At 32.9% G+C, this 26,943-nt stretch overlaps 2 protein-coding genes across 3 annotated transcripts in view; both read left to right on the top strand.

Annotated features, from left to right (window-relative positions):
• Positions 1-5,635, top strand: part of LOC129220012 (protein ced-11-like) — a 41,749-nt gene extending 36,114 nt beyond the window's left edge. Inside the window, exons 11-12 of the mRNA XM_054854340.1 lie at positions 1-74; positions 5,628-5,635. Coding sequence (XP_054710315.1) covers positions 1-74; positions 5,628-5,635 — 82 coding nt within the window. The remainder of the gene's footprint in view (positions 75-5,627) is intronic.
• LOC129221204 (ADP-ribose pyrophosphatase, mitochondrial-like) overlaps positions 64-26,943 on the top strand; it is a 27,048-nt gene continuing 168 nt past the window's right edge. Inside the window, exons 1-9 of one of the 2 annotated variants that reach the window (XM_054855655.1) lie at positions 64-198; positions 5,626-5,758; positions 5,877-6,019; positions 7,605-7,803; positions 10,934-11,092; positions 17,625-17,711; positions 22,924-23,035; positions 24,288-24,386; positions 24,946-25,122. In XM_054855655.1, coding sequence (XP_054711630.1) covers positions 5,646-5,758; positions 5,877-6,019; positions 7,605-7,803; positions 10,934-11,092; positions 17,625-17,711; positions 22,924-23,035; positions 24,288-24,386; positions 24,946-25,122 — 1,089 coding nt within the window. In that variant the 5' untranslated portion in view covers positions 64-198; positions 5,626-5,645. Of the gene's footprint in view, positions 202-5,625; positions 5,759-5,876; positions 6,020-7,604; positions 7,804-10,933; positions 11,093-17,624; positions 17,712-22,923; positions 23,036-24,287; positions 24,387-24,945; positions 25,123-26,943 lie in introns of both variants that reach the window. The other variant, XM_054855656.1, reaches the window with a different exon arrangement.

Below are 26,943 nucleotides of genomic sequence, written 5' to 3' on the forward strand. Positions count from 1 at the left end.
CAACACAAGTGCAAAAAATAGGACCCCAAAGTGCTTCAATATGGAAATTTCAACCGCTATGATTTGGATTCATCGTGCAGCACATTCCTTACGTTTCCCCCCACCTTTAAATATATTTAGTATTTTCGCCATTGTCTTCCAGGAACTCCGTAAGCTCTGTAGAAAATGTTGTAAAAATTCAAGATAAGAAGAAAAAAAAAGGTATTTTATTTTTACATGATCAGCTCAAGTGTAAAATAAAGTAATTTACGATTTACATTACTAATGTTGTAGGCAAAGTTGTTTTGAGACATTCAAGTTTATATAAAAATGACCCTAAAGTAATTTCCTTTAACAAATAACAGTGCTGCATTTATGAGAAAAATAAGTGTGTTGACTTATATATTTCTTGGGATTTGAAATTTAAATCAAATTTAAAATGCCCAAACATTTAACTTAAAAGTATCAAAATGAAAATTTCTAGTTCTAAGTTTAGACTTGTTATTTGGGGGATTAAAACCCCTATTAAAGCCAGGGTCTTAATATTATTGCCAATCGGAATACATTCGTACGTATTCATACGTAGTGTCGGTGTAAGCACTTTTTCGCAGGAAAAAGGAAACAGAAGCAGGGGTGCCCACAGGGGGGGATTATGGCACAAGTTGCGCCATCAAAATTTTTGGGGGGGGATTTTTTTTTCCAGAAGTTTTTGATTTTCTTTAGAACATGAAATTTTTGATTTTTGGTAGGGAAAAATTTTTTAAACTTATTCAACAAGAAATAGATGCATAAGTAATACATTTTTCGCTTTCCTCTTTTCAAAATTTAATATCCGTGTCTCTTTTCAATAAGAGGGAACATCAGAGACGGGATGGAGTTGGTGCCCGTTTCAAAGCTTGATCAGACGATTTGATTTCTATTTAATTTATTATAAATCTTCCGGAAGTAGCACAATTCTGCATGATGAATACGTGTGACAGTGATGAGAGGGAGAGAGATCAAAAATGACTAAAATAAAAAGTTTTCCCCTCTCCTTAATGTATTGTTTGTAATAATTCTGACCACTATGCACTGATCTTTCATTGATTCATTTGCATCTTGACAATCATTAAGAGCTAGTTTTGAAGTTTTCGAATAACATATTTTTAATCCCTCTAATCGACAGTTACTATAGTTTTTTCATAAAATAATTGTAGTTTATGTAGAATTTTTCTCATTTCACTTCACTGTCATCTTCTCTACCATTTTTAAACTGATTGGTTCAATTTACCATTAGATGATTTTTTTAAAACTTTCAGTGATGTTGGTTTTCGCTGATGAAAGCTTAGAAGGTATCTGATATGCATAGAAAGATATTTGATTCGTTGAATTTCTCGACTTTTGATTTTCCATATGTGCTGAATAGCTGAATCCATTTTTAAGAATTTCCGAAGAATATATGTCACAGGGTATCTGTGTGCTATTCATCCTTTTTAACTATGTAACTTCAATTTTGGAAAACTTTCAGGAGAGCGCTTCTCACTATAACGCCTGAATAACACCATCCTTATCATCAAGAATAATCTAAAACTGCGTTTCTAGAATTGCAATTTTGAAAATTTTTAAAGAGAGAGCCCCTGATCTCCTTAACACAATTAAAGACAATCCTAGAATTGCGTTTTTGGAGTATCTATTTCGAAAAACTCCCGGTTGAATGGCACCGAAACTCGCCTTCCACGAACATTATCAAATTTTCAATTTTTCCCCGGGGGTGAGCCCCCGGACCCCCCCTTTACCTGACACAACCAAAACTAATTTATCATGGGATGACACCGAGTCATCACCATAGGTCGTCTAAATCCCAGTTTTTCAACTAACAATCTTGAAAAATTTCCGGAGGAGAGTCCCCGGACCCCCTCTCATAATCAAATTTTACGTACGGTTGTGTTTTGGGAACCTAAATTTGGGTAAAAATTATCGGGAGAGGATATATTGGACCTCCTCTCTACTTCCTCTCCAACTTAAAATATAGTCTAAAGCTGCGTTTTTGTATCTTCAGTTTCGAAAAAATGCCAGGAGGTAGCCCTCTGACACCCCTATTTCTGATTGAATATTCTCTTTACAATTACATTTATATTGCTAGTACTAAGGTCCAGTAAAATGACTATTCCTGCTAAACCAAAAGCTAAATCTCTCTCAGCATATTGGAACATGCTTTTGAAATAATTAAGGGTCTGCCAAATGCGTACATCCCCCCCCCCCCCGCCACCTAGTTTTTTGACCTAGCGACGGCCCTAATCAAGATTTATCGAAACTGCGTATTTACAAAAAGCTACAAGTTCGAAAATTTAAGTGGAGCGTCACTCTCCTTTCCCCCACTCTCGTCAACATTATTAAAGATCGTCTTAAGTTTCATTTTCAGGGCTTCAATTTCGAGAAAATTCTGGGAGAGCTTCCGAAAACTTTTTCTTAACATCACAAAGGTCAGCTACAATTGTAATTTTAGATGATCAATTTCAGAAAACTGCTTGTCCCCTAACCATAGATAGCCTAAAATAGGGTTTTTAAGACTTTTATCGCAAAAATTTTCCGGGGGAAAGTCCCCGAATCTCTTTTTTCCCTAACATTACCACAGATAGTCAAAAACTGCGCTTTTAGATCTACAATTTTGAAAACTCTTCGGAGGAGAGCCCCCGAACCCGCTCCTCTCCCTAACACAACGGTAGAGACTATCTAGAATTGCGTTTTTGAAGTTTAAGTATTGAAAAATTACCGGAAAGAGGCCATCGAGCCTTTTTTCCCCGAAACATCACCAGAGATGGTCTAAAACTGGTTTTGAAACTACAATTTCGTCTTTTTTTTTTTGAATAGTTCAGAAGTGAAGTCGTAGAGAATAGTGACTGCCCTTCTCTGATGGGGGGGGGGGGGACACACACACACACACCATACACTGTATTACAAGAGAGTAAGGCTTTCCCTGGGTTGCTGAAATGTGTTGAAAACGACTATTGAAAACCATTAGGGCAAGTACATGACTAAAAATATCGACCGCACAAGCTATGTAATCAGCTGAAAATACTTAAAATAATCGACTATTGTTTCAACAAATCAGAAACTGAAACAAAGATTTCAAAAAAAAAAAAAAAAAAAACGGATTTACCTATAAACTAAACTAGCTATAGCTTAGGGCACTCATTTTGTTGAAGGCCTCCAACTCCAGAAAATTTCATCATTTGTTCTTTTTAAAAAAAGAAAAGTACTTGAAAAACATTAATTTGTTTTTAAAGTGCTTGAAAACCTTGAAATTTTGGAAAAGTGTGTCTACAAACCATAAACTTAATTTATAACATATGGGAGGGGGAAGGGGGAGAAATGTCGATATGTGTCAAATTTAGCTCCTTGCCGCTTCCTGCATGAAAAATGTAAAAATCATGGTTCTCACGTTTCTGTAACACATTACTTGAGATAAATTTTTGTGACTCACATGTTTCATATATTGCTGTTTCCCAAATGCAGTAATTTTGGAAATTCTTTTGTATTGCTTTGCGTACTGCATATTGTTGATCTGTTCAGCGCAGGGGGGAAGAAAAACACTAACCTCTATTTTTTTTCGTTTTTTGCACTGCTTTTAATTGAAAAAAAAAGTTGTTGTAATGAGAAATCTAGGTTTTTTTTTTTTTTTTTTTAAACTTAAAATAGAAAACTGTACAATCTAATACTTAATTTCAAGGGCTGGAAAGGGAAAATGAAGTGCCTTTAATAATTTTACTTGTTCTCGAGTTCTTGAAACGGAGTATAGATGAGTGTTTGAAATTCCTAAGCAAAGTGTGCTTCAATTTTATTTCTTATCAAGTGCATAAATTATTAATTGTCCAAATGGGTAGCCAATATTGCTCTCTTGTTACCTATGTGTATACATCATTTCTTTTAAAACATTTTTTACTATTGATCATTTTGTATATAATTCGTTGTTGTATTTGTGGGGTGGGTTGGATGCAAGATCAAAAACTAATTGAATTGAATCGACAACCAATGTATAAGCAAGTAACAATGCATAATCTTCTCTTCTTCCTCGCTTTTTCTCTTTGAGGAATGCTGTCATTTATTTGTCAACCCGAAAACAATTTTTATTGTGTATTATCGTAATTTGCAAAAGAATATTTTGCTATTTGTTTCCGATATTTTTGTAGTTCCAATTAACCCCTTATAAGGCTTCAAAAAGCAGAATTTTATTTCTGTTTTAGAAAAATTCCTCCGGGGGAGAAGCTCCCGGACCCCTTAAAATTGGGGATATTCTATGCCACCTTAGACCTTATGTTTAAAGCATAGTGGGGAGTAGAAGGACTTTATAAAATGGCCTTTTTTTTGTCACCGACAGAAAAGTTGTCCGGGCTACTAAAGAGACCCATAAACCTGAAATGGCTTAGGGACACGTAGAGTCTAAATCCAGCCAGTTGTAATCAACACAACTAAAAAAAAATAAAAAAAAAAAAAAAAAACCTGCCCCCCCCCCCCCAGGAACTTGGTTCAAAATCCGCCTATGGGTTCATATTGCATACATCTAGTAATGACTCCATCCCTAAACAGAAAGTTGAATCCACTCTCCCTGTAATTATTCATACGTTTGGGGGAAAAATGGTGCAGCAAAACTCAGGGGTCTCCAAAACTTGTTTACTCAAGGTCCACCTTGTAAATTTTGGGAAGGCGAGGTGGAACAATCCAACAATATTTAAGGTCAAATGGTATTTATTAGCGCTACCCCCCCCTCCTCCCGTGAATTCGACTGGAAATTAGACACTTTAAAAACTTATGTTTAACCCGACTTCGAAAGCGAGAAAATTTTTGGGGGGGGAATTTGCGCCATTGAGCTTGGGGGGGAGGGATGGGCACCCTGAACAGAAGATAAACTTTGACTGTGCTATTGAAAGCAAGCAATGTATTATACATTTAAACATATATTTAAAAAAAAGAAAATCCAAACAAAGTTCTGCCTTTACAATTAAAAAATGTTTTTCTTACATTTTAAGTCAGTAATTTTCTATCAAATTTTAAATTTTCTTATATTTTAGAGGCTGTTTATCTGTTTATAATTCAGTGTTGAAAACACAATTTTTTTTTCTATTTTGCAAACTCAATTTACTGAAATAATCACTCCGGGCCTACGGAGCCCCCGGCGAGCTTTCGTGTGACGAAAAGTACCGCAAGTTCTCCCGGGTTAAAATTAAAAGAATCAATTATCCAATGTTTTGAAGCACAAAAACTGCAAATTATGGCTGACATGTGTTTTGATGTTACAAGGTACACCTTTTTCAATGCAAAGAAGTGTGAGCTTCTGGTTGAAAAGTCTTACTTCATATCTGCGGAGTGAATTTTCGAAATCTGTTTTGGGAAGCTCCATTTAAAATGCCTTTGAACTGCCACCCCGCTACATATTATCTGCATTTGCCTTTCTAATATTTGCTTTGGCTAATTAAATTACTTTAGAGGAAACTGTTTCACATATTCTTTGAAAAAAGCTTAAAAGTAGCTGAAAACAATTGTCGTGTTTCATAACAACCTATTTATATTATGATTATAAAGCTATTCTGTATTTCGATTGGCTGATGTGTATGCAATTATCGATTTTATATTTTAAATATGAGGTCTTATTTTCTGTTGTTCTTCTGTAGGGAAGTAACTTCAGTGGCATGTATAAGTTAAGCTCTCAATTGGCTTATTGGAAGAAATTGGCTAGTGACTATTATGGTCAGAGTGAATATAGGAAAGAAAAAGAAAAGTATACTGAAACAGAATTAAATATGTGAGTCATTTTTTAATGCATTGTATTTTTGTTATCAGTTTAAAAACTTTTCATAAATTTTATTTTGTTTAATTGAAATTTCAAACTGAAGCGTTCAAATTTTGGCATTCCTTTTCAGTTTATCAAGTTTGACGGATGATTTGAATTCTACAGAGCTTCTCATCTACAAGACTAAAAGCCAAATTAGTCATTTGGAATCTCATATTGCAACCTCACATGCTCAACTAGAAAGTTTGAAGTATAGATCAAAAAGACGTTATGGTATGAATCAACATGGTGGATTGTTTTAAATTTATCATTCATATACTTTCTGATGTGGTTCATTATTTCTAAATTTCAATTTCTCAAAATTTAAAAATCATTATTATTATAGCTAAATGCAGATTTTGTCTGTAATATTTGCCCTTATTCAAAACAATGACAAATTATAAGTATAATCCCCCCCCTCTCTTCTTTTCTCTAAAAATGTTACAAATGTAGACAAATACATGGTTCAAGACTGGCATGCCTGTAGATTAAGTTTGAAGGAAGTTGCCTGCAAGCCCATTGTTGCTGCAGTCACTTCCAGAGCAGGAAATGTTTTTACATTGACACATTATAAATTAGAAAGTTCTAAAGCAACAGGTATAGTGTTGAATTAAAACACAATGCATGATCTTATCAAATAACACCATAAATGATAAGAGGAAGAAAAAATAGAAATGGCAAATACTCTCCCCCTCCCCCCCAAAATGAGCTATATTTTTAAAATAATAGTCAAAAGCTTTATATTAAGATTGATATACAATTCAAGTGTAAAACAAGTCACTGAGAAATTTGAAAACACCAGTCAAAGTTCACCATTCACATCACAGTTACCATAATCAGATTCCACTGCTGCCACTACCAACTAAAAAGGCAACTAAAGTTACTATTTTTAGGCAAAGGCAACTGTGGTGCCTATATTTGCTGAAATATAGGCAGAAACGACTATTTTGCACTCAGTTTTAACATGCAGCAACTATTGTAGTGAAAAAGCGACTAAAATCCGAAGAAATTCCTTTTTATTTTACTTGGGTAAAGAAATTTTAAAAAAGTTTTGAAACTTTGTTTCCAACTTTTCTTCCTCCTTTTCAAAAAAAGAAATGAGAATGCTGTACCACTATTATTTTTTTGAAAATATAAGTTTTAAAAAGTAGGAAAATGGAGTGTAATAAAGATATTGACCATCATAAACGTTTGATGTTGGAGATCTGTTGTTATTGTAAAAGTTTTTAATTAAAAGCTTGATAGAAATGACAAATACCACTCTACTACAGCATAAAGTATTAAACAATGTTTATTAAATAGGTACTTACCAAACTCTTAGCAAATGTATAATTATTTCCACATGTAAAAGTTTGACAGGTTATAAAGACGTGTTAGCACAAGAAATACAAAACCACTAGTGTTGCTTCTTGGTAAGAGCTATCAAACTGCTTGGTATACATTATTGCATGCGTGGGCAGATACTGACAAAATTAGTTTGAAAACTCTTTCCTGAAATTTAGCAGAGAACGCTGTATCTTTTTTTGAATGTAAGCCAAAAAAGGACCCTAGGGTCAAAATAGCCTGTACTTACGGTTCAGCAACAACTTTTGAATGTCAATATAATATTTAAGAATATTGAAGAATAATGGAGGAATATATTTTTTGGGAGTCATCAAGGGTTTCGAAATAAGGAGGTTAGAAATATCAAGCTTAGATTTTAGTTATAAATTTTCTACTTGTGTATTTTAAGTAAACAAACCTACTTTTTCATTACTGTTATCCAATTTTCAGTCACATATACACTGTGATGTTTTCAATAAAGGTTTCTCCATTTTAGATATTCACAGTATCACATGCATTCATTCACTATCACGGGAATCACCTTATCCCAAAACACGTATTGAGCGTTTTGCGGTTCCTGATAAATATGTGCCGTGGGAAGTTATGTGGCAGCACTATGATCCACCTACTTTTACCATGACAAAAGATGAATTTCCAAGCAATCAAAGGCCATATGTTGATGAGGATCTACTTGTGTGAGTATAATTATTGTATGAGTTGAGTTTGTAGCATATCATGGGAAATACATCAAATAATAGTTTAATGTGGTTTTAAAAAGAAATTTAGTTTGTGCGCTAAAATGCATATGCTACACGTGCATAGTTTGAGCAAACCTAACCGGTAGCATTATGAAGGCTATTCAGATCCCAATCACAGCATTACAAAGCTGCCAGGTTAGGTTTGTCGCAACTATAGGTCATTTATGTTGGCCTAATGATAAGATCAATCAACTGCCTTCTCAAAATTAAACCCCATTTCAAGTAACATTAGCTTCTGACAGACTATTCCAAATGTTTGAAACTTTTTGGAAATAGTAATTTTTTTAACTTTCACGAATTGCCTAGGATTTGAATAGCTCAAAATCATAACCTTTGGTTATGCTATCTGTGGAAAATTTACCTTAGCAACGTCTTCAATTGTAATAAATTTAAATTTGTAAAAACGTCATCCATTTGACTCTCTTTTGTGCCAGACTATGTACATTTTAAGTCTAGAATCTGGATCTAAATATGAAAACTCATTTAGTAAACTAATAACCAGGTTTATTATTAAAAAAAAATTCTTCGGGAGGGATGGCAAAGCATATACAGTGAAGCACCGCTTATATGTTTTTGAAGGGACTGTATGAAAAAAAAAAGTAAATGAAAAAATGTGTAATAGATATAGGTTAATGTGTATTAAACTCTGCAGGTACCAATTCAAAAAACGCATAATTGATAAAAACGTATAAAAGAAAAACGTATAAACGTTGCTTCACTGTATTATCGTTGTCTCAGAGCAACAGTAAGACATCTAATCCCAGGAATAACAGTAAGATATTGTTATAAATTTTGTAAATAGTAATTATTTTTGTAATTATTTTGTTGTAATCTGGCTAAATTACGCGCTTATTCCATTATTTTTCATTTAAAATTACGTATCTTAGCAATGTAACCTGTAAAAAGCTACGGATACCTGTAAAAAGTATATGTTCCCCTCATTTCTGAATGATAAGATTTGTGAATAGAATAAAAAGAAAATATGAGAAAGTTGTAGAATTTTGTCGAACTTTTCAAAGCAGTATAAAAGCCATGTGGCATTTGAATGGGAGAGTTAGTTTTGCTTGTGCATCGTATCAGACGTGCGCTGGAGAGCATGTATTTAGCTCTGTGTGTATTAGACTTTGCAATGTGTTTTCTTGTATTTTGATGTAAATACGTGTGTGACCGTTGAGTTTACGGTGTTTATTGATATTTGCCTAATTGCTATGGTTAATTTAGCAGTTGCTAACAATATTTCTTGTACATAGTTGTAAATAAATCTCCTGTGTTTTCTCAAGAACTGTGTCATCATTTAAAAAATTTCTTGAAATGGCTGGACTCATAACAATATCCACCTTTTTCTTTTAGGTGATGTTATATTCTTAATGCATATTGTAACAGTTGGGCTGAAAATTTCGTAGGCTGAGATAGTAAAACATATTTTTTCGGTAAAATTTGATTATATTATTCAATATAGTTGCCTTTGAGGGCGATACAGCAATTATAGTGGCCATACAATTTTTCAATACCATTTTTATAGTATGATTTCTCTTTAGCTTTAAAATAGGCCTCAGTTTCGGCAACTCACTCTTCATCAGTGCTTAATTTCATTCCAGCGAGCATTCTTTTGATGTCCGTAAACAAGAAAAAGTCACTGGAGGTTAAATCTGGAGAATACAGTGAATGGGGAAGCAATTCATAGCCTAATTCATGCAATTTTGCCATGGTTTTCATCACTTTGTGACATGATACTTTATCTTGATGAAACAGAACTTTTTTCTTCTTCAGATGCAGGCGTTGCTTCATGATTTCATCGTTCAAGCACTCCAACAACCCCATATAATAACCGCTGTCGATGGTCTGACCCTTTCAAAATAATCAATGAATATAATAGCATGTGTATCCCAGAATACTGATAGCATAACCTTGCCAGCTGACTATTGCGTCTTTCCACGCTTTGGATTTGGTTCATCGCATTCAGTCCATTCAGCTGACTGTGGATTGGACTCTGGAGTGTAGTTATGAAGCCGTGTTTCATCCATAGTAATACACCGATGGAAAAGTTCGACTTTATTATGATTGAATATCGATAAACACTGTTCCAAATCATCAAAGTGTTGTTGCTTTAGATCGATTGTGAGCATGAGTTGCACCTAATGTGCTAACAGCTTTCGTAAGTTCAAATACTCATGTACAATATGCCCAACATGTTCCTTTGATATATTTAGAGTCTCGGCTATCTCAGTCCACTTCACTTTACCATCATTCAGAATTATTTTGTGGACTTTTTTGACATTTTTGTTGGTAACAGTCTCTTTGGGGCGTCCAGTGCATGCATCATCTTCAATGCTCATTAACGCACGAAATTCTTTATTACCCATTTTTTGCACAATAATAAAAGTTACTTCACTTTAAGCGCTATATCTCACAAATCAGTGTCCGACAACTGTGAAATTAATAAATTTATCTTTTGAAGGTTGGTACTTACTAAAAATAACATGGATTTAATTCGATTGACGCCATCTATGTGTCAGTCTATGAACTTTTCAGCCCACCTATTTGGTAAAAAGTACAACCTACCCACATATATATAAATACATTGTTTTGGATAGCTATTTCCCACTCTTTATTCTTTTAAATGAGCAGGGCTTTGAGAGGCACTGAGTCAGAGTGGGGGTTGGACTGATTTTGGGGTAAAGGAGTCTGAATCAGAGTCAAAAATCTCTAAAATTTCAACAGTCAGAGTCTGTCATTTTCCCTCCGACTTTACAGCCCTGTAAATGATAGCCTAATTATGCAGCTTTGCTTTGAATGCTTTCGAGTAAAGTTGGATTTTAAGAGAAGGTGACCAATGCTGAACATCATACTCTTAGTTAGGTTTTAACCAAACTTCTGTGCAATTAGTCAAGTAACTTCCTTAAAATCTCGAGCTATGTTTTCGAGCTCTGTTCGTTTCCTTACTTAGAAAGTTAATCTTGAAAAACTTTTCTTTTATTTATAACTAAATCTAGTTGGGACTATTTAACTGATAATTTCTAAGTGTACATTTCATATTTGTAAACAATTTGCAATGTTTTTATTTAAGTTTGCAGCAAAATGAAATTCAAAAGTCTGAATTGCCATCATTCATGTGGAACATGGAGACTGTAGATTCAACTGGTATTTATCAAAATCGCAATACATGGACGACTGATGTAAATGGGAGACGAATTCAATATAAACTTGATCAACATGATGTTCCAAAGTGAGTTGAATAAACCCATAATTTATGTAATAGCAATTTATTAATGAAAAATACTTTTTGAATAAGCAGGTTAAGTAAACCTAAGTAATGCATAAACATGGTAGGAGGGCAAATCAAAAAGTCTTTGCCCTATTTTTTTTCAACCAAAATACGGCTGTGAATACAAAGCGAACATATACATTTCCAGGAGCGACAGTTCCTTGAACCATACCAGCCGTATCTGCCTTTTGATCCAAAGTACGGAGCTGCTATCAGTCATTTAAGATGACAGTTGTTCTTTAGACGTCCACAGCTTATGAGTAGCGAAGTGTTATTCATTTTGTATGGAGCAAGGGACAAAAGCCCATTGCAATTCACAGTTAAATGCACCTGCAGTCCACACCTTGCCCCTAGTGATTTTTACGATTTTGGTCCACTGAAGAAGTTTCTGGCAGTACAAAAGCCAAGAATGTGCAGTCCGACAGAGATTCCATAGGCAACCGGAAGAATTCTACCGCAGGGAGATCTCTAATTTAGTGCTGTCATGGGACAAACGTCTGAACCGGTGTTGTGACTATGTAGCTTCAACTCAGAGACATAGTATTTAAATTTGTTTACATTTTTTGAAGTTCAAATACAGTCTGTAACTTAGCAAAAGCTATGATTAATATCAATATAAAACATAGAGTAAAGAAATATACATAGAGAGGCCCCGTCTATGTTAAAAAGGAGATGGAATTGAAGCAGGAATTATGGGATACATTGGTGCGATGATGGACATGGTATGATAGGATAATACATTGACCATGTTATGATAATGTTTCGCGAGAATGGATCATTTAGCAAGAAGCTAAGGATCTTGGGATATAGTGGTGCAACTTACGGTTTCAATTTCTTAGTATAGCGGGGCCTTTCTATAGCTAATTTCTTCACTCTATGGGATTAATTCACTGGAGTTAGGGTTAAAACTTAAAACTACCAAAATATCACCAAACAAGCAATGGCTGCGTTCAAATGTAAAAGCAAATTTTCACCCGTCATACCCCATGACGGGCGACTTTCTAGTAATTTTATATAACTGGAATCATATTTAGAGGTAGCTCAAAGCAGATGAAGTTTGTATCATTGCCAATTGTTTTGGCAAAGGTTCAAAATAATCACAAATATGATTACTTTTTCTACTTTCAAAAATTAATTGCATTATAAAATTAATATTTTATTTACATTTCTTTAACAATAGCCATGGAATGTATTTTGTAAACATAAAAATATTTTTAATAAGTTGTTGCGATTAATGCAGGACAAGGTTTTTTTTTAATATGCTGTGTTTTGACCAAACAAGCATGAATACAGAAGAAAGCTATTTCACCAGTTTTACTGGAAAAATAAAATGAAAAAATTATTATTTCTCGAATGTCGATACCACATTGTAGAATTCATTATGGGTGCTGTTAAGCCGTGAAAGAAGTGAATGAGGAAATAATGCTGCAAAATACCCTACAATTATGCCCGCAAATTTCATTTTTGGGCTTAGCTCCATTATTTGAAAGAATGAGCTTACCCAATATACTCATTCACGCAAATCTACAAATGTTGGAATTTCAGGAGGATTGTCACAAAGCTCTAAAGATAATTGAAAGAATTCCGGCTGTTAATAATCTTGCTGAAAGATATTAATGTATTACTTAAAAAAATGATGAGAATATGACACACATTGATGATCAATTGCAATAATTCTTGTTGTCGGTTGTTGCCAAACATTGCCGACGTTATCCCCATTTCAAAAACAGTTTGGAAGCACCAGTCCATCCCTATTTAAACACATTGTTTTTGCCTTATAATTTTGAACTTACAAAATGCTAGATATTTCAATGAAATAAAATTATGCTATGATTCTAGCATAAGCTTTTTTTTCTCATACATTTATTGCATAAAATCAAAAATATACAGAACTTAGAATACGTTGAGCTATAAATAAATGTTAAAATTATGAGTTCAAACTTCACAGTAATTATTTTTCACGCAGATAGAACCAAATAGGAGGGTAAGACCAGTAAAAATTATAAATAATAATAACATAAAAAAAAGGCCCCACTGTATGTATTCATCAGGATCTAATTTTTTAATTCTTGGAATTTTTGTCTCCATCAAAATTGTTTTCCACTCTTTCTCTTGTAATCATCCATTATACAGTAAAACCTGTAAAGTTGACCACCCTTGTAAGTTGACCACCTGTCTATGTCGACCATTTTTGTTAGGAACGGAATTAGTCCTATCTCATATAATGAAGGAAAACCTCTGTAACTTGACCACCTCTCTATCTTGACCACCTGTCTATCTTGACCACTAATGAATGCCAAATTTGGTTTGGAATATTGTAAAAAACCCTTTGTAAGTTGACCACTTGGTTTATTTTTTTAAACTTTCTTCAGCAAATTATTTTATTATATTATTTATTTATTTTTTTATTATTATTTATTTATTTATTTATTTATTTATTTTTTATAGCTTTCCAAAAATGCTTTAAATGCTTTGATGACAGACTAGCATTTTACTAACTAAACCAGCAGCGTAAAACTTATGCTGCTCTTTATTCTCTAAACTTGTTTTTCATTTGTTGTTCTATTTGAGATAGCTTTTTGTACTACTCTGTTCAATGAAAATTGGTGTCAGTAGAAAAGTTTCAAGTCTTTTCTTTAAGTTGCAGTGTGTTGTGGCAACACAGGAATTGTGCTAAAAAGAGCAGGCCCGGATCTATACATTTTGGGCCCCCCTGCAACAAAATATGTAGGGCCCCTCCCTAGTGGCCAGCAGTGTCTATTTGTAAAGTAAATAAGTCTTATTGCTAGTTTTTTTTCTATTTTTTCTTCAATTTCTAGGGCCGTTAGCCCCTTTAAGGATGTGGGCCCCTCGCACTGCGGGTACGCAGATCTGGTCCTACATTTTAATTTTGCCTTTATGAACTGGGAGAGTCGCGCTTATTGCTCTTTGTGCTATAAGTTGTACAAAAAACGCTTGAAAAAGAATGTTAGTTGAACTTGAGATTAATAAAAAGTATGAAATATTATATTTTAAAATTAATTGAAAATGGAGAAAGCCAGAGAAAATTAGCCGGCACATATGGAATTTCTAAAACTACAGTGTCTAATGTAGTTAAAAACAAGAAAAAAAAATATTTGAATAGTATTTTTAATTATTGTTTCACTTTCAATAATGTTAAATAATGAAAGTAAGTTGAACAGAAAGAATAACGGTGAATTACTCAAAAAATGAATACATGGTGCAAGAAATGACAAAAAAAAAAAAAAAATCATTACCGCCCTTTATAAGTTGACCACCTGTCTAAGTTGACCACCAAAGTACTGCACAGAGAGTGGTCAACTTAAACAGGTTTCACTGTATATGGTATGATCACAAAAAAGCGTAAAATATAGGAATAAGAGGAGTATCAAATATTCAACGAGCATTAGTGATTGCAATACCGGTATACCGAATACTGGCTTTTCGAGCTGTTTTGCAATTTTGTAATGCTGGTATTTTCGGTATTAGCTGAAAATAATTAAACCATTAGAGTTCTTGATTTAACTTAGTAGATATCTACTTTCATTTCAAACGTACATTTCTTTTTCCAGGATTCAGTACCAAAATCAGCCTATTCATGTTAAAATTCGATGTCAAAAGCACAAACTAGTAGAATACCATTAAATAAAAGAAGTAGAAAGATTGAAAACGATATTTTCATTACTATATGGTGAAATGAGCTGCGTTTTTGCACGTTTATGTGCGACATGTTTTTATTTTTTCCATTTCCCTGATCACTCACTTTCCCTTTTGGGAAAGTTAATTTCAAGTGTAACTTTGAATGTATTTGTCTTACGAATAAGTATGCCAGCCATCAATTGCAGGAGTACTTTATGATATATATATATTTTAAACTTGTCTCAACTGTACTAAATTTTGACAAGAAAATTTCTTTCGTTGGTGTAACAAATGGTAATTTGTGGCCACCGGCTTTGGTTTGGGCTCTTGTCTCGTTATTTAACTATACTAGCTGCGCGCCCAGTGTTGCACGAGCTACTTAAAAAATGAAAGAGATGTCCAATTGATGTTTTGTATTACTCTGACATCAGTTCCTAAAGCGCTAAGGAATAAATAAATACGTGTAATGCAAGGTTTGCAAAATACCAGTAGAGCATATTTTTGGAAAAAATCTCTTTAACGTTAATCATAGTTATCAATGATACAAGTTATGAGTATTTTCAATTAGCACAAAAGATGAAAATATATGCATTATCAACTATAATCTGTGCTCACTTTAAAATGAATTAAATCTGATAGACTATATCTGAAATATTTATGTACAATTACGATCAGATTTTTACATAAAACGACACATACTTTTTGGTTGCTTACGTGAAACTAAAGCACCAAGACTTAATAAATACCAATAAGCATTAATTTAATACCAAGTCATCAGATTCGAATTAAGCTTTAGTTAAAATCCTTAAAAACAATCTTTTTTGTTCAGATCTGTTTCACTTAACCATCTTGCAGTTAATGACGAGATATTTTGTGCATTTAACATGTAATTCTGGGACTGGCCAACCACAAGGGGGTTAAAAAGAAATCCAAACAATATTAATTTAATGTGTTCTTTTAGCGATACAAACTGCATTTTAAAAATAGAAACAGGAAGGAAAAAGAGAGTTATTACAATTCGAAAACTCACCCAGGTGACGGGAAAAAGTTCAACAAAATAAACATAATTAGTCGCACATCCTAAATGTACCAAAATATGAGGCCGGTGAATGATAAACTTACACTACAATCAATAAACATATCTAAAGAAACAACTTTCATATGCTGAAAAGAGTTAAGAACATTGAGTGTAAAAAAATAAAAAAAGGAGATTCGATAAAATAAAGGCTATGTTCGAATAGAGCAACCAATTTTGAACTAATTTAAAATGAAATTCTAGATGGAAACGTTGTTTTAAGATTTGGACAGCAGCCAAAAAAAAATCTTTTAAAGCAATTATTAGAATTTTATTGGCTCACCCATACGCAAAATGGCAACAGGAAAGAAATAAAAATTCCTGAATAACGTTATGTTAATTAACGTTTTAATTAATATAGCCGCTAATTAAAGTCATACAGTTACGAGACTGGTTCTATTGTTTTCTTTGGAAAATTTCAAATTGATTGGTATCTCGTTCGACTCTCGATTCGCAGCGGTTCTCGAGAAGATCGATCTTCAGACAGACAGATAGACAGACGCGAACAGATTTTAATATTATAGTGGATATTCGGCAAGATAGCATTTAAAAATGGAGTGTTATGTTATGTTATATAGTGCTTTGAAAATTTGTATAGAAGTAAGGCACAAAAAACTGGACCATATATGCAGACATTTACATAATTATAATTGTAGCAATTTTGAAAATAAAAAGGAACTAAATAAATGAAACTAACAAGATCATGTTTAAGTTAAATAAATACCTTTTGTGCTAAAAAGTAAAAAAAAGAAATAACAATGTCAAAAAGCACAAATTGCAGATTACTGCAGACACGTGTTACAACGTTACAAGGAACGCCTTTTTCAATGCAAAGAAAATGAGCTAATGGATGGAAAGACATCCGACAAAAGCAGGATCTTTGTCGAATGTCTTTTACATTTAACAAAATCATAACATTTAACAAAATTTGCCAAATCAATGGTGAATTGTTGTTGTATAAAATTGCTGTGTATATATGGCAGGATGGAATTAATATCAGGAATTTTTTTTAAATGAAATGTGGACTTGTGGAAGTATTGACATCTATATTTTTCAAAATATAATCGTTTTTTGGTTCAGCCTTATCAGTTCCCATACTTCTTTCTGTACTACAGCTGAACCTCATTATACTTAACTCAAAGAAACCTTTAAAATCAATAGGTTTTAACCATAGTTCGTCTAATTCGAAAAACAATAAGCAACAAAGAGGACAGGAATCGCAAATGTGTAGTTCATCTTAGCAGCAATTTGTGTTAAGCGTGTTCGATCAACAAAGTTAGACTGTATTATAAACATTGTGGAATAAAGTGATGAAAAAGTTAGGAGTTAATACAAATATAAAACTGAAAGAAAACAATTAAGTTCTTAAAAAAAAATCCTTTGTTTCTCACATACAATCATGTTTAAATTTAGAGTAGCCATAATACTTTATAGTGCAATAGTTTTTATGCAAATTAAATATGGTGTGTTTTATAAGCAGTAGTCAAAAATTTAGGTGGTATACATCCAAGCAAATTTTTTATCAAAGAATGTATGGTGGGAATCTTAAGGCAAATCCACTGGATGGTGAAAAGGGTGATGTTATATGACTCCAAAAACACTCTAATTACTATTAATTTAAAAAAGAAAAATTAGTGACATATGATTACAATAACTGTTTAAAGCATTATCCCCTCTTCAAGTTTTGCTCATCTTTTATAAAACACCTTGTATGTCTGAGAAGTTGTTATTCTTCATTATCGGGTTTCGCACGCTTATCATTAATCTTTTAATTTTTAGGAATCCAATGGGAAGGACTGGACTTCGTGGAAAAGGTGCTCTTCCAAGATGGGGACCTAACCACAATGTATATGTCGTTATTACAAGGTCAGTGAAAGTCCTCGAGTAGAAGTGATGTGCCATTTATTAATCACAAATTTATGTTTTCTTACCTATAAATGGTCTTGATTTGTCACTACATCGTCGCCTCAGAACAACAGAAGGATATCTTACAGGGTTGCCATGCACCGGGAAAACCTGGAATTGTCAGGAAAAATGAATATGGCCGAAAATGGTCGGGGAAATGTCAGGGAAAATGAAAAATAACATACATTTCTGGAAATGTCAGGGGATCTTATTTTATTTTCTGATCGTTCTTAGATAGCATGGCGCTAATGACGTCAAGAAGAATAATTTCTTTCCTGCTGCAATTGGTTGTTTTGTAGTTCCTATTTTCTTCTTCCCCCTGAAGTTCTTATTATCCACTCTCTGGCATTGGCGTGCCATAGCTGTCAGTGGACATGCACAGAAGGTATATTTTGTCTTCGTAGTTAGCGGGCTCTGTCTAAACACTCCTTTTTTACGTCAGCAATTTTGAAGTTGTTTTTACTATTTTGAGTTTGCAGCGCACATTGTTTTGTCTGCATCCTTATACCTAAAATAATCTTTTCATGTTTTATATTTTCTTTAAATTTAATTACTGAAATTGTTTTCTTCTAAACAGTTTTGTTAAATGTTATAACAGTGAGTAAATTTAGCTCATTAGACGATTAGAAAGTTCCTTTTTTTACCAAGAGTATGGCTAATCTTTTAGTATTTTGGTAGTGATCTTTGATGACTGTTTCAATGCGCTTCTTTCAAAATAAAAGTAAGCGATAAAAAAAAAAAAAAAACCTGCACAACAGAGTTTTGTGATCATTGCTCAAATTTTTACTTTATGACAGGGGTGCCGAAAGGGGGATTATGGTGCAAGCTGCGCCATCAAAATTGGGGGGGGGGGAATTTTTAATTTTTTTATTTATTTAAATTTGTTTATTGATTCAAATTCATTGATTTATTTTTATTTAAATTATTTATTTCATTTTACTTTATTTATTTTGTGTGTGTATTTCATTGGCAGGAGCGCAGAACTTTTCTTTTAAAATAGTAATTAAAAATATATAAATCGGTAAAAAAAAGTATTAAAAATATATATAAATAAAAAAAAGAAGGTTAAAAATAAAAAAGTGCAAATGCATTCAGAAATATTGCGGGGGGGGGGGGGGGAGTAACCCTACTATATCAGCAACAAATAGGGGAAATATGTTGAGCTGAAAGATGCATGCTTTTTTTAAAAGCCAAAGTCTAAAAGCGCAGTGAATGTACTGGCCTGGAGGGGTGGAAGGCACTAATTGAAAAGGTTTCGGTTTCACAAGTTTTTAGTTCAGACTATTATTTTCAGTAAGCTTTATTTTTTGTGATACAGATGTCACAATTGCTTATTTGGCAGCTCTTTCCACTTGATGTAAGGCAGTGGCTCCTCGGGATTGAAAAGAAGATATGCTACATTTACATTATTTTATAATTCTTTATTATAGGGATATGTTTTACTTTTGTTAGTATATATTTTTGATTATTTCAGCTTGAGTAAATTAAATTTGGTTTTTATGTATGTAAAGTTTGAAAATGAGTTCAGTTTTATCAAAATTTGAGATATATATATTAATGCTGCAAAAAGAAGGTGGACATCAATAACCTGGAATTTTTCTCAAAACCACCTGGAAATGTCAGGGAATTTCATTCTTGAACTTCCGTGCAGCCCTGTCTTACTGTTGTTTCTGGGATTAGATGTCTTATGGTTGCTCTGACCAGGAAACATCACGATCAAGGAAATTCAAAAAAATTCCAAATTGGTGGCATTCGAAAGAGCATTGGAAAACATGTTTATGGCACTGAAACTACGTGCCCTCGTGACCACGTTATCGATATATGATGTCTTAAAAATTGCCGAAATTTTTAGTAAAGTCGCCAAATTTAGCGAGTTTTGTTCAGAAATGGAAGGTACGGCGCGAATTCAACATCTGCATCTGACAAGACATTTCACTTCCATATTTGGTCACCACCAAAGCGCGTGAGAAATATCACATTAATTCTTTACTCGGGGTGACTACCATGGCGCGGGGTGTCGTGGCACAGACAGCGACATTGAAATTTTTAGGGGCTTGTGTTCCAGGATATTAACGTGCAACTGTATAGGGGAAAACGCCACAGCCCGAAATATTTGTTTTATTTTATTGTAAAAACAATGGAATTTTTTGTTATTCTTAAGACTGTCTGTTAAAAAACTGATGTTTAAAACTTTTATGCTTCTGCGGGCGAAATATTTCCACGGAAAGAGTTTATTCGATGATGAAACTGTTTTGAAAAAAATATGATAACCGTAGAGAAACGGAAAACACACTTTAAATTCTTTTTTTTTTTTTTGAAAAGTCGTAAATCTGAACTCTTCAACAGTATCTAAATGCGAAGAAAACGACATTTTTAAAGATTTCAAACCATGTTCTCAAATTTAAAAAAAAAAAAACGATTTCTGTCAGTTATTACCAGTGTGTTTTTCGTTATGTGTATCGTTTTCAAATTATGTGTAAACCCTCTAACAAGTCAAAAAAAAAAAAAAAAAAAAACTGTGTTAATTTTTATTTTGCTCGTATTTGAATTCCCTTTTAACGTGAAACATAATTGGTAAAAGTGACTTCAGTATTTTTAAAAATGACTAAATAACATGGAATATGATGTGCATTTACGTTATAGCGACTTTCAGTTGCAGTGACAGACTTTTTCGAACTACAGGGGTTGTTGTAATGAACGTCGACTATAAAATTTTTGATAAGAATCTGTTATGAAGTAATTTCCGACATCGTTAGTTTTGCTGTGCAAATTTTTGACATTTACTATCCGTTATTTTCTTTTTTTAATTATTATTTTTTTCGATTTTAAATTAAACATTTTCGCTAGCAGTGGTCAGACAATAAAACTTCATGAATGATAATAACTTTTGAAAAAATAAATAAGAGCTGGGATACTACAATCCATGATCATGTTCTTTCAACATCAAAAACTATCCATTTTATTTTCAATATATAAGCTTTAATAAGCATGTTTTTTTATTTTATTCATTTTAATTCTCGTACATAATTATTAATTACTTACAACACATTTCATAACAAGAGTACAAATTTAAATTAGTTAAGTAAAACACACTTGAAATGCACTTAAATTCTGAAATGCATTATTATCACGATTAAAAAGTTAAATCCTACGTTCAATTTCGTTATAAAGTTGTAGCTCCTCTGGATAAAGCTCTCTAGTTTCCATTTCACAGGCTTCATAGTTACTTTTTAATTTTACCCCCACAAGTAAAGGGTTAATTCGAAACATCGTTTACGCGCTTTGCAGATGACCAGAAATGGAAATGAGAGTCTTGCTAGACGCAGGCGATGAAATCACGTGGTGTTTTCCATTTCTTGCCAAGTCTTTAAATTTGGCGAATTTTTGTAAGATTTCGAGACTTTGACCCCCCATATCTCAAAAACAAAAGAACGAGGGCACACAATATTTGGGTCAAATTTTTTTCTAAAGATACTCTTTCGAATGCGACCATTTTTAACTTTTTTCATGATTACTGAACTCGTGATGTTTCCTGGTGAGAGGTTTTTATCTCTCCCAACCCTGTCTGCCTGGGCTATAGCACAATCATGGGCACCCATATGCAAAATTCAAAGGGGGTTTTGCTCAAAAATTTTCCCAATGGTTTAGCAGAACATTTTCCTCATGGAAACTGATTTCAGTACAGATTAGAGATATCAAAATTTGACATTTTTAATAAATTATTCATTGATGGATAGAAAAGAATTTTTTTTACATTTTTGCAAAGAAAAAAACACTAAAAGCAAGGAAGTTCTCATCTCAAAGGGGGGAGGCTTGAGCCCCTAATTGCCCCCCTTGAGCACAATGAGTTTATTGGGAGTAAATCTCCCTTATAAGTTTGTGAAAAATCTAAAACATGACTGTACGAAATTTATCTCTGGCACTCGGGTGTATCTTCATCATTATTATTAAGTACCTTCCTTCTAATATGTTTGCGCTCTGCAACTGCTTTATAACTAGCATCTGACAACATTTCCTTTCCTTTTTCTTTTTTTTTACATTTTAAAAATCTTGATCAGCTAATGCTACTTACTAATCTATACTGTTTAAATTCATGTCATCAGTTTAACAGAACTTTGCTTCTTTGAAAATTTTGTAAAATCTCGCTCCACCCTTCTCACCCACTGCATATTGCCAATCCCAGTTTGTTAATACAAGTATTTAAATATGAATAGACTTTTATACCTCCTCCCCCCTCTCTGTTGGAGAAAATTCTGGCTGGTCATAGGAAATTTGGCCAATTTTTATACTTATCTAAAATTTCAATCAATAAATTATTAAAATAGCACAAACGTCAATAGACACAAATAAGAGATTAGAACACGCAGACTGGTTCAAGGGCAATCGCGTCCATTATCAGTACCCAGCAAAGAAATGAACAAATTTTCTAAGTGTGAAGCTACAAGTGGCTTTTTTTTCCTTCGCTGTTGGAGAATATTTTGGGGGAATTAACAGCATTTTAAACTAACCAGAGTTTATAACTGTACTAGCTGTGTCATCTGGCTTTGCATGGTCTGCCTCGAAAATAAAACTTATGTCAAGTGAAACGTGTTCAACAATCAGGCTTGAACGAAAAAAATCAGTAAAATTTTGCGGCAGATTGCAGAAAAATATCCAAAAAGGAAACATTTTAAATCCCCTGATTCCAAGAAAAGCCTCTTAACAAAAACCAGAATTTTATTTGTTCATATTCGAGAGAAAAAAAAAAGCAACAGATCTTTCATTTAATGATTTTCTTCATGCTACAAATTTTAATAAAAGTATTGTTGAGATGAAGCATTGAATAATAATTTGAATGGAGGAAAGCCATCCAGAAATAGGGATTTTATGTCAAAATCTAATTAATAGTTTTTAACTGATATCTCCACTAATTATTATCGGAGGATTATGTTAAATAGCCAAACATAAAGACAGGAAGATTTTGAATCCATCAATACCTGGTTCGATGGTCAGTTCACTGTTGTTCAGAAGAAGTAACTTGGACATACATACATAGTTACATACGCTCAGTTTTTAATTATATAAGATTTGTAACCTGTTTCGTTTTCGAAAGCTTCAAATTTTTAAGAATATAAAAGTTAATTTCCAATGCTACTAATTCATTTCTTGATTCAACAGCTATATCTCTTTATAGATGGCAACAGGAAAAATCTGAAAGTTCTGATCCTGCATTATTAGAAACATCGGACAACCTGGAATTTGTTGAAACATACTATCTAAGAAAAACCAACATTTCTCTGCCTGGTGTAATAATTTTTTCTTATTTTATAGCATCATGAACTCAATTATTTTTACTTAACACACCTATCCAAGTGAAAATACTTTAAATAAATTGTTAAGATTTTGAATTTTTCTTCCACATTTTGTAATACTGACTGATTTTACAATCTTCTGTGTATTCTTTCTTAAACTTTTATGTAGTGATGTTAAATTCATTTGACCAATCATACAATGGCAGAAAAAATTGCATCGCTTGCAAAAATTCACATTTTGAAGAATTTCTCGAGAAATAAGAGAACACTTTTTTCATATAAAAGGTATACTCAAGCTGACTTGTTTCAAAAGAAACTAAATCACCCTTACAATTAAATAACTAGCATTAATTGCAGAAACCAAAAATGCTTTTTGTCATCCTTCATCCAGAAGCAGGAGTTGTTCCCAATTTTCCTAAAATGTCTAATTCTTTAAAAATTGTTATAAAATTCCTAATATTTTGAACTTAGTGCTAAAAATCTTAAAATTTTCAGTATTTTACCCTGCATTTTTGCAGAAAAAGAGCCTCTGAAATTGATTCAAATTTTTTCTACTAGTCTTGTTCACTTACTGTTTAAGTCTTGAAATTTCTGTTGAAGCGTATGCGGCACTTGTATGTGGTAAAAAAAAATCATTTGTCTGTGAAAAAATGAAAGTGGTACAATGTAACTTCAGTGGGTTAGTCACCACAATCTGAGTGTATGAAATAGGGAACGGTAAACTTGAAAATTTGAGTTTGCAGTTTGTAGTCAATGCCCAATTGACTCTTAAAACCATCTTGCTATTACCAGTAGTAGCCATTTTACGCAGGATTATTACCAGGTGTTTTTAATGAAAACAGTAAATCAATTATAAGGCATTACACTAAATTATACGGTGTGGAGAAAAGTATGGCATATGAGACTTGTTACTACATTTCATGCACACTTAAAATAGAAAAAGATTGATTGCATGGGCTGCATTTGGCTCGCAGACTGTAGGTTGGGCACCGCTGTCATAGAGTATGTTTATTTTATATTTAAACCTTGTTAGAATTATACCATTATTCTATAATATGAAATTTATTCAGACAATGTTTGGTATGACCAATTTCAGCTATCCACTTCCATTGATTCACTCTTGTTAGTTCTAAAAATGGTTTAAATAATTTACTCTAATATAGAACAAGTTTTTTTTTGTTGATTGACCTATTTATACCTGTTACTTTTTTATTTTAAAATGATCTGATTTTTATCTTTCATTCAGGGTTTTGTTTGGTTAGAAAATCAATATGAAAGTATTCGATCAATATTCATTCAAAATGAACAATCCGAACCATGGACTTCAACTGAAGATATGATAAAGGTATTTACAGTCATAAAATTACTAAAAATGAGGCATTTTTCCCTCTTTGCCAACAGGAAATATTTTTTTTTAAAGAATAATTAGCCATTATTTTGTTAGCCATAAATATAAATTAAGTAGAAGTCTCATTTGTTGCCATTAGTACCATAAAATGATTTGTTTCTCTTCTTTTGAAGTAAAAATTAGGTGCATAAACTTCATTCTTAAGTCATGGCCTGCCTGTTTACTTTAGTCTTTAAAGACGAGGCTGAAGATGGGCTTAAATAATTGTATTCTCCAACACCTTCCAAAAAGAACTAAAATGGGTAAATTTCCCTTTTTCTGAAACTTATACTTTGAAAATGTGCAGATAGGGCCACAAATCTTTAAAAAATCAGGGCATCACTTTGGTTTGATCGAGCTCTGCTAATAATAAGGCACAATGACCAATGTACCTTAAAAAAAAAATATTACAAGAGCCTTTTGTTATGTAGCTCATTCAAATACCGTATAAGCTCATGTATAATTCAATAAAGTTAAAGAAAACTTATATTCGTTTATTCATATTTTTTCCCTTCAGTTTTTTCAAGAACACGCAGTAGGTGTAGCAGAACCTGATAAAAATGAGCAATTCAAAACTGAGAAAGTTTTTCGTGGCTACATGGATGATCAGTTGAATACAGACAATGCCTGGAAAGAAGTAGAACTATGGCATATTCATTATAATACTTTGACAGATTTGGATACTAAATTTAAGGTATTATGAAATTTATCAATTTTGCATCATTTGTTTATTTAAAATAATTACCTTTCCTTCTACACAAGGATCATCAGGAGTAGATCTAGAAAATTTTCAATGAGGGTCTGATTGATTTTTATTGTTGCTTACCCTTTACGATGTATCGTGTTTTACACTTGCATGCAAACACGGACACACAGAGTATGGAAAATCAAAACAGTCGAATAATTTTTGAAAAGGGTAACAGGATAAGGGTTTTTCTTAACAAAATTTAAAATTTTCTGCAAAGAGGTAAAGATGAAGCCAAAGATGGAAGATTTTCCGAACCTAATTTTTTTCTTTTTTGCCAGCAAGGACATTCTAAAAATGATTCAACTTTGGAAAAATTCCCGAAAAGTGTTCTGGACCATCACTAAAAAAGGTCATCTAAAATTGCATCCTTCTAATATCAGAGAAAAGCATCAAAAATTGCATTTCCTTGAACTTCAATTTCTAAAAATTTCTGAAGGAGGAGACTGAACCCCATCCTTCCCCTCAAAAGTGATCAAAGGTGGCCTACAATTGCGTTTTAGTTCTTGAATTTCAAAAACTTTCCAGGGGAGAGCTCTGCTTCATTCAGCATCATCAAAACTTCTCTAAAATCAGGTTTTTAGGGAGTTCAGTTTGGTAAATCTATCAATAAAGAGTGAACGAATTGTCTCACAACTTCTTTTTGACACCATTGGAAAAAGCGACATTTTTTACTTCAGATCTCTCTCAACCTATGATCGAAAAACTTAGCGCCTATCTTCAAAGGAAAAAAGTTACAATCGTTTTTAAATCAATTTTGAAATATGTCATTTTGATTCAGGTTGTCAACCATTTTATTTTCGCATTTCCACGGTTACGCTTTTAAAATCCATCTTTCGCAATTTAATTTCTTAAATGTATTTTATTATCTGTTGTCATTGTTTCGAAGGTTTATTTTGCATGGTGTTCTTTTTTCTTTTATTTAAGCCTGATTGTTGAATATGTGTCATTTGACACAATTTTTATTCTCAAGGTAGACCGGCAAAGCCGGGCAATGCAGCTCTTAATATATAAAGATTTGAAAGCTACTGTTGATGTGATTTATACTTTTTTGTTTGTTTGGCGAAAGATTTATTATTTCCAAAGAAAAAACATCCGCTTCACTCGCAAAAGGGCTGGGTTCTGGTAGCGTGGTCACTTGGCGTGTTAGGCACTGAGCAGTTCAATCTAGGATTATCGTTTTAAAGCAACCGTAAATGTAATTCTTTGTTTTGGCGTTTTGTTTTGAAAGAAAAGAAACTTTTGATTTGTTTTTGTCCAAGTGAAATGTTCCACATTTTCTTTTTTTTCTGACGATTTTTGAATGTTCCACAGAATGTTTTTCGTGAAACGCATGGATTACGATAGCGTGGTTGTTGGGCGAGTTTGGTGATAAACAGAGCTGCGGAATTGTTTTTACATTTGAAAGACATTATTTGATATCTTTTTTTCTTGTTTATTTGGCAAACTATTTTAAATTGCAGTAAAAACTGCTTCACTTGCTAAATAAGAGTTTTAAATCAACTGTTAACCTACTTTAATGATTTGACGAAAAGTTTTAAATTCCAAAGAAACTTGAATAGTTTTTTTTTGAAAAGGTGTGTACGCATTTTATACAAAGAAAAGTGATCATATCACACCAGAGGGGGAAGGGGGGCGTCAATTTTTTTTTATTCAACGGACTTCCATGGAATTTTTAGCACGGGGATCGCTGTGCGGGTACTGCTATATTAAATAAAATGGACTTTTTAAAATCTAAAATATTGTAGATCTTCCTTTTCATTTACCTTA

This window comes from Uloborus diversus, chromosome 4 (genome assembly GCF_026930045.1).
Source record: "Uloborus diversus isolate 005 chromosome 4, Udiv.v.3.1, whole genome shotgun sequence".
Taxonomy (NCBI): Eukaryota; Metazoa; Arthropoda; class Arachnida; order Araneae; family Uloboridae; genus Uloborus; species Uloborus diversus.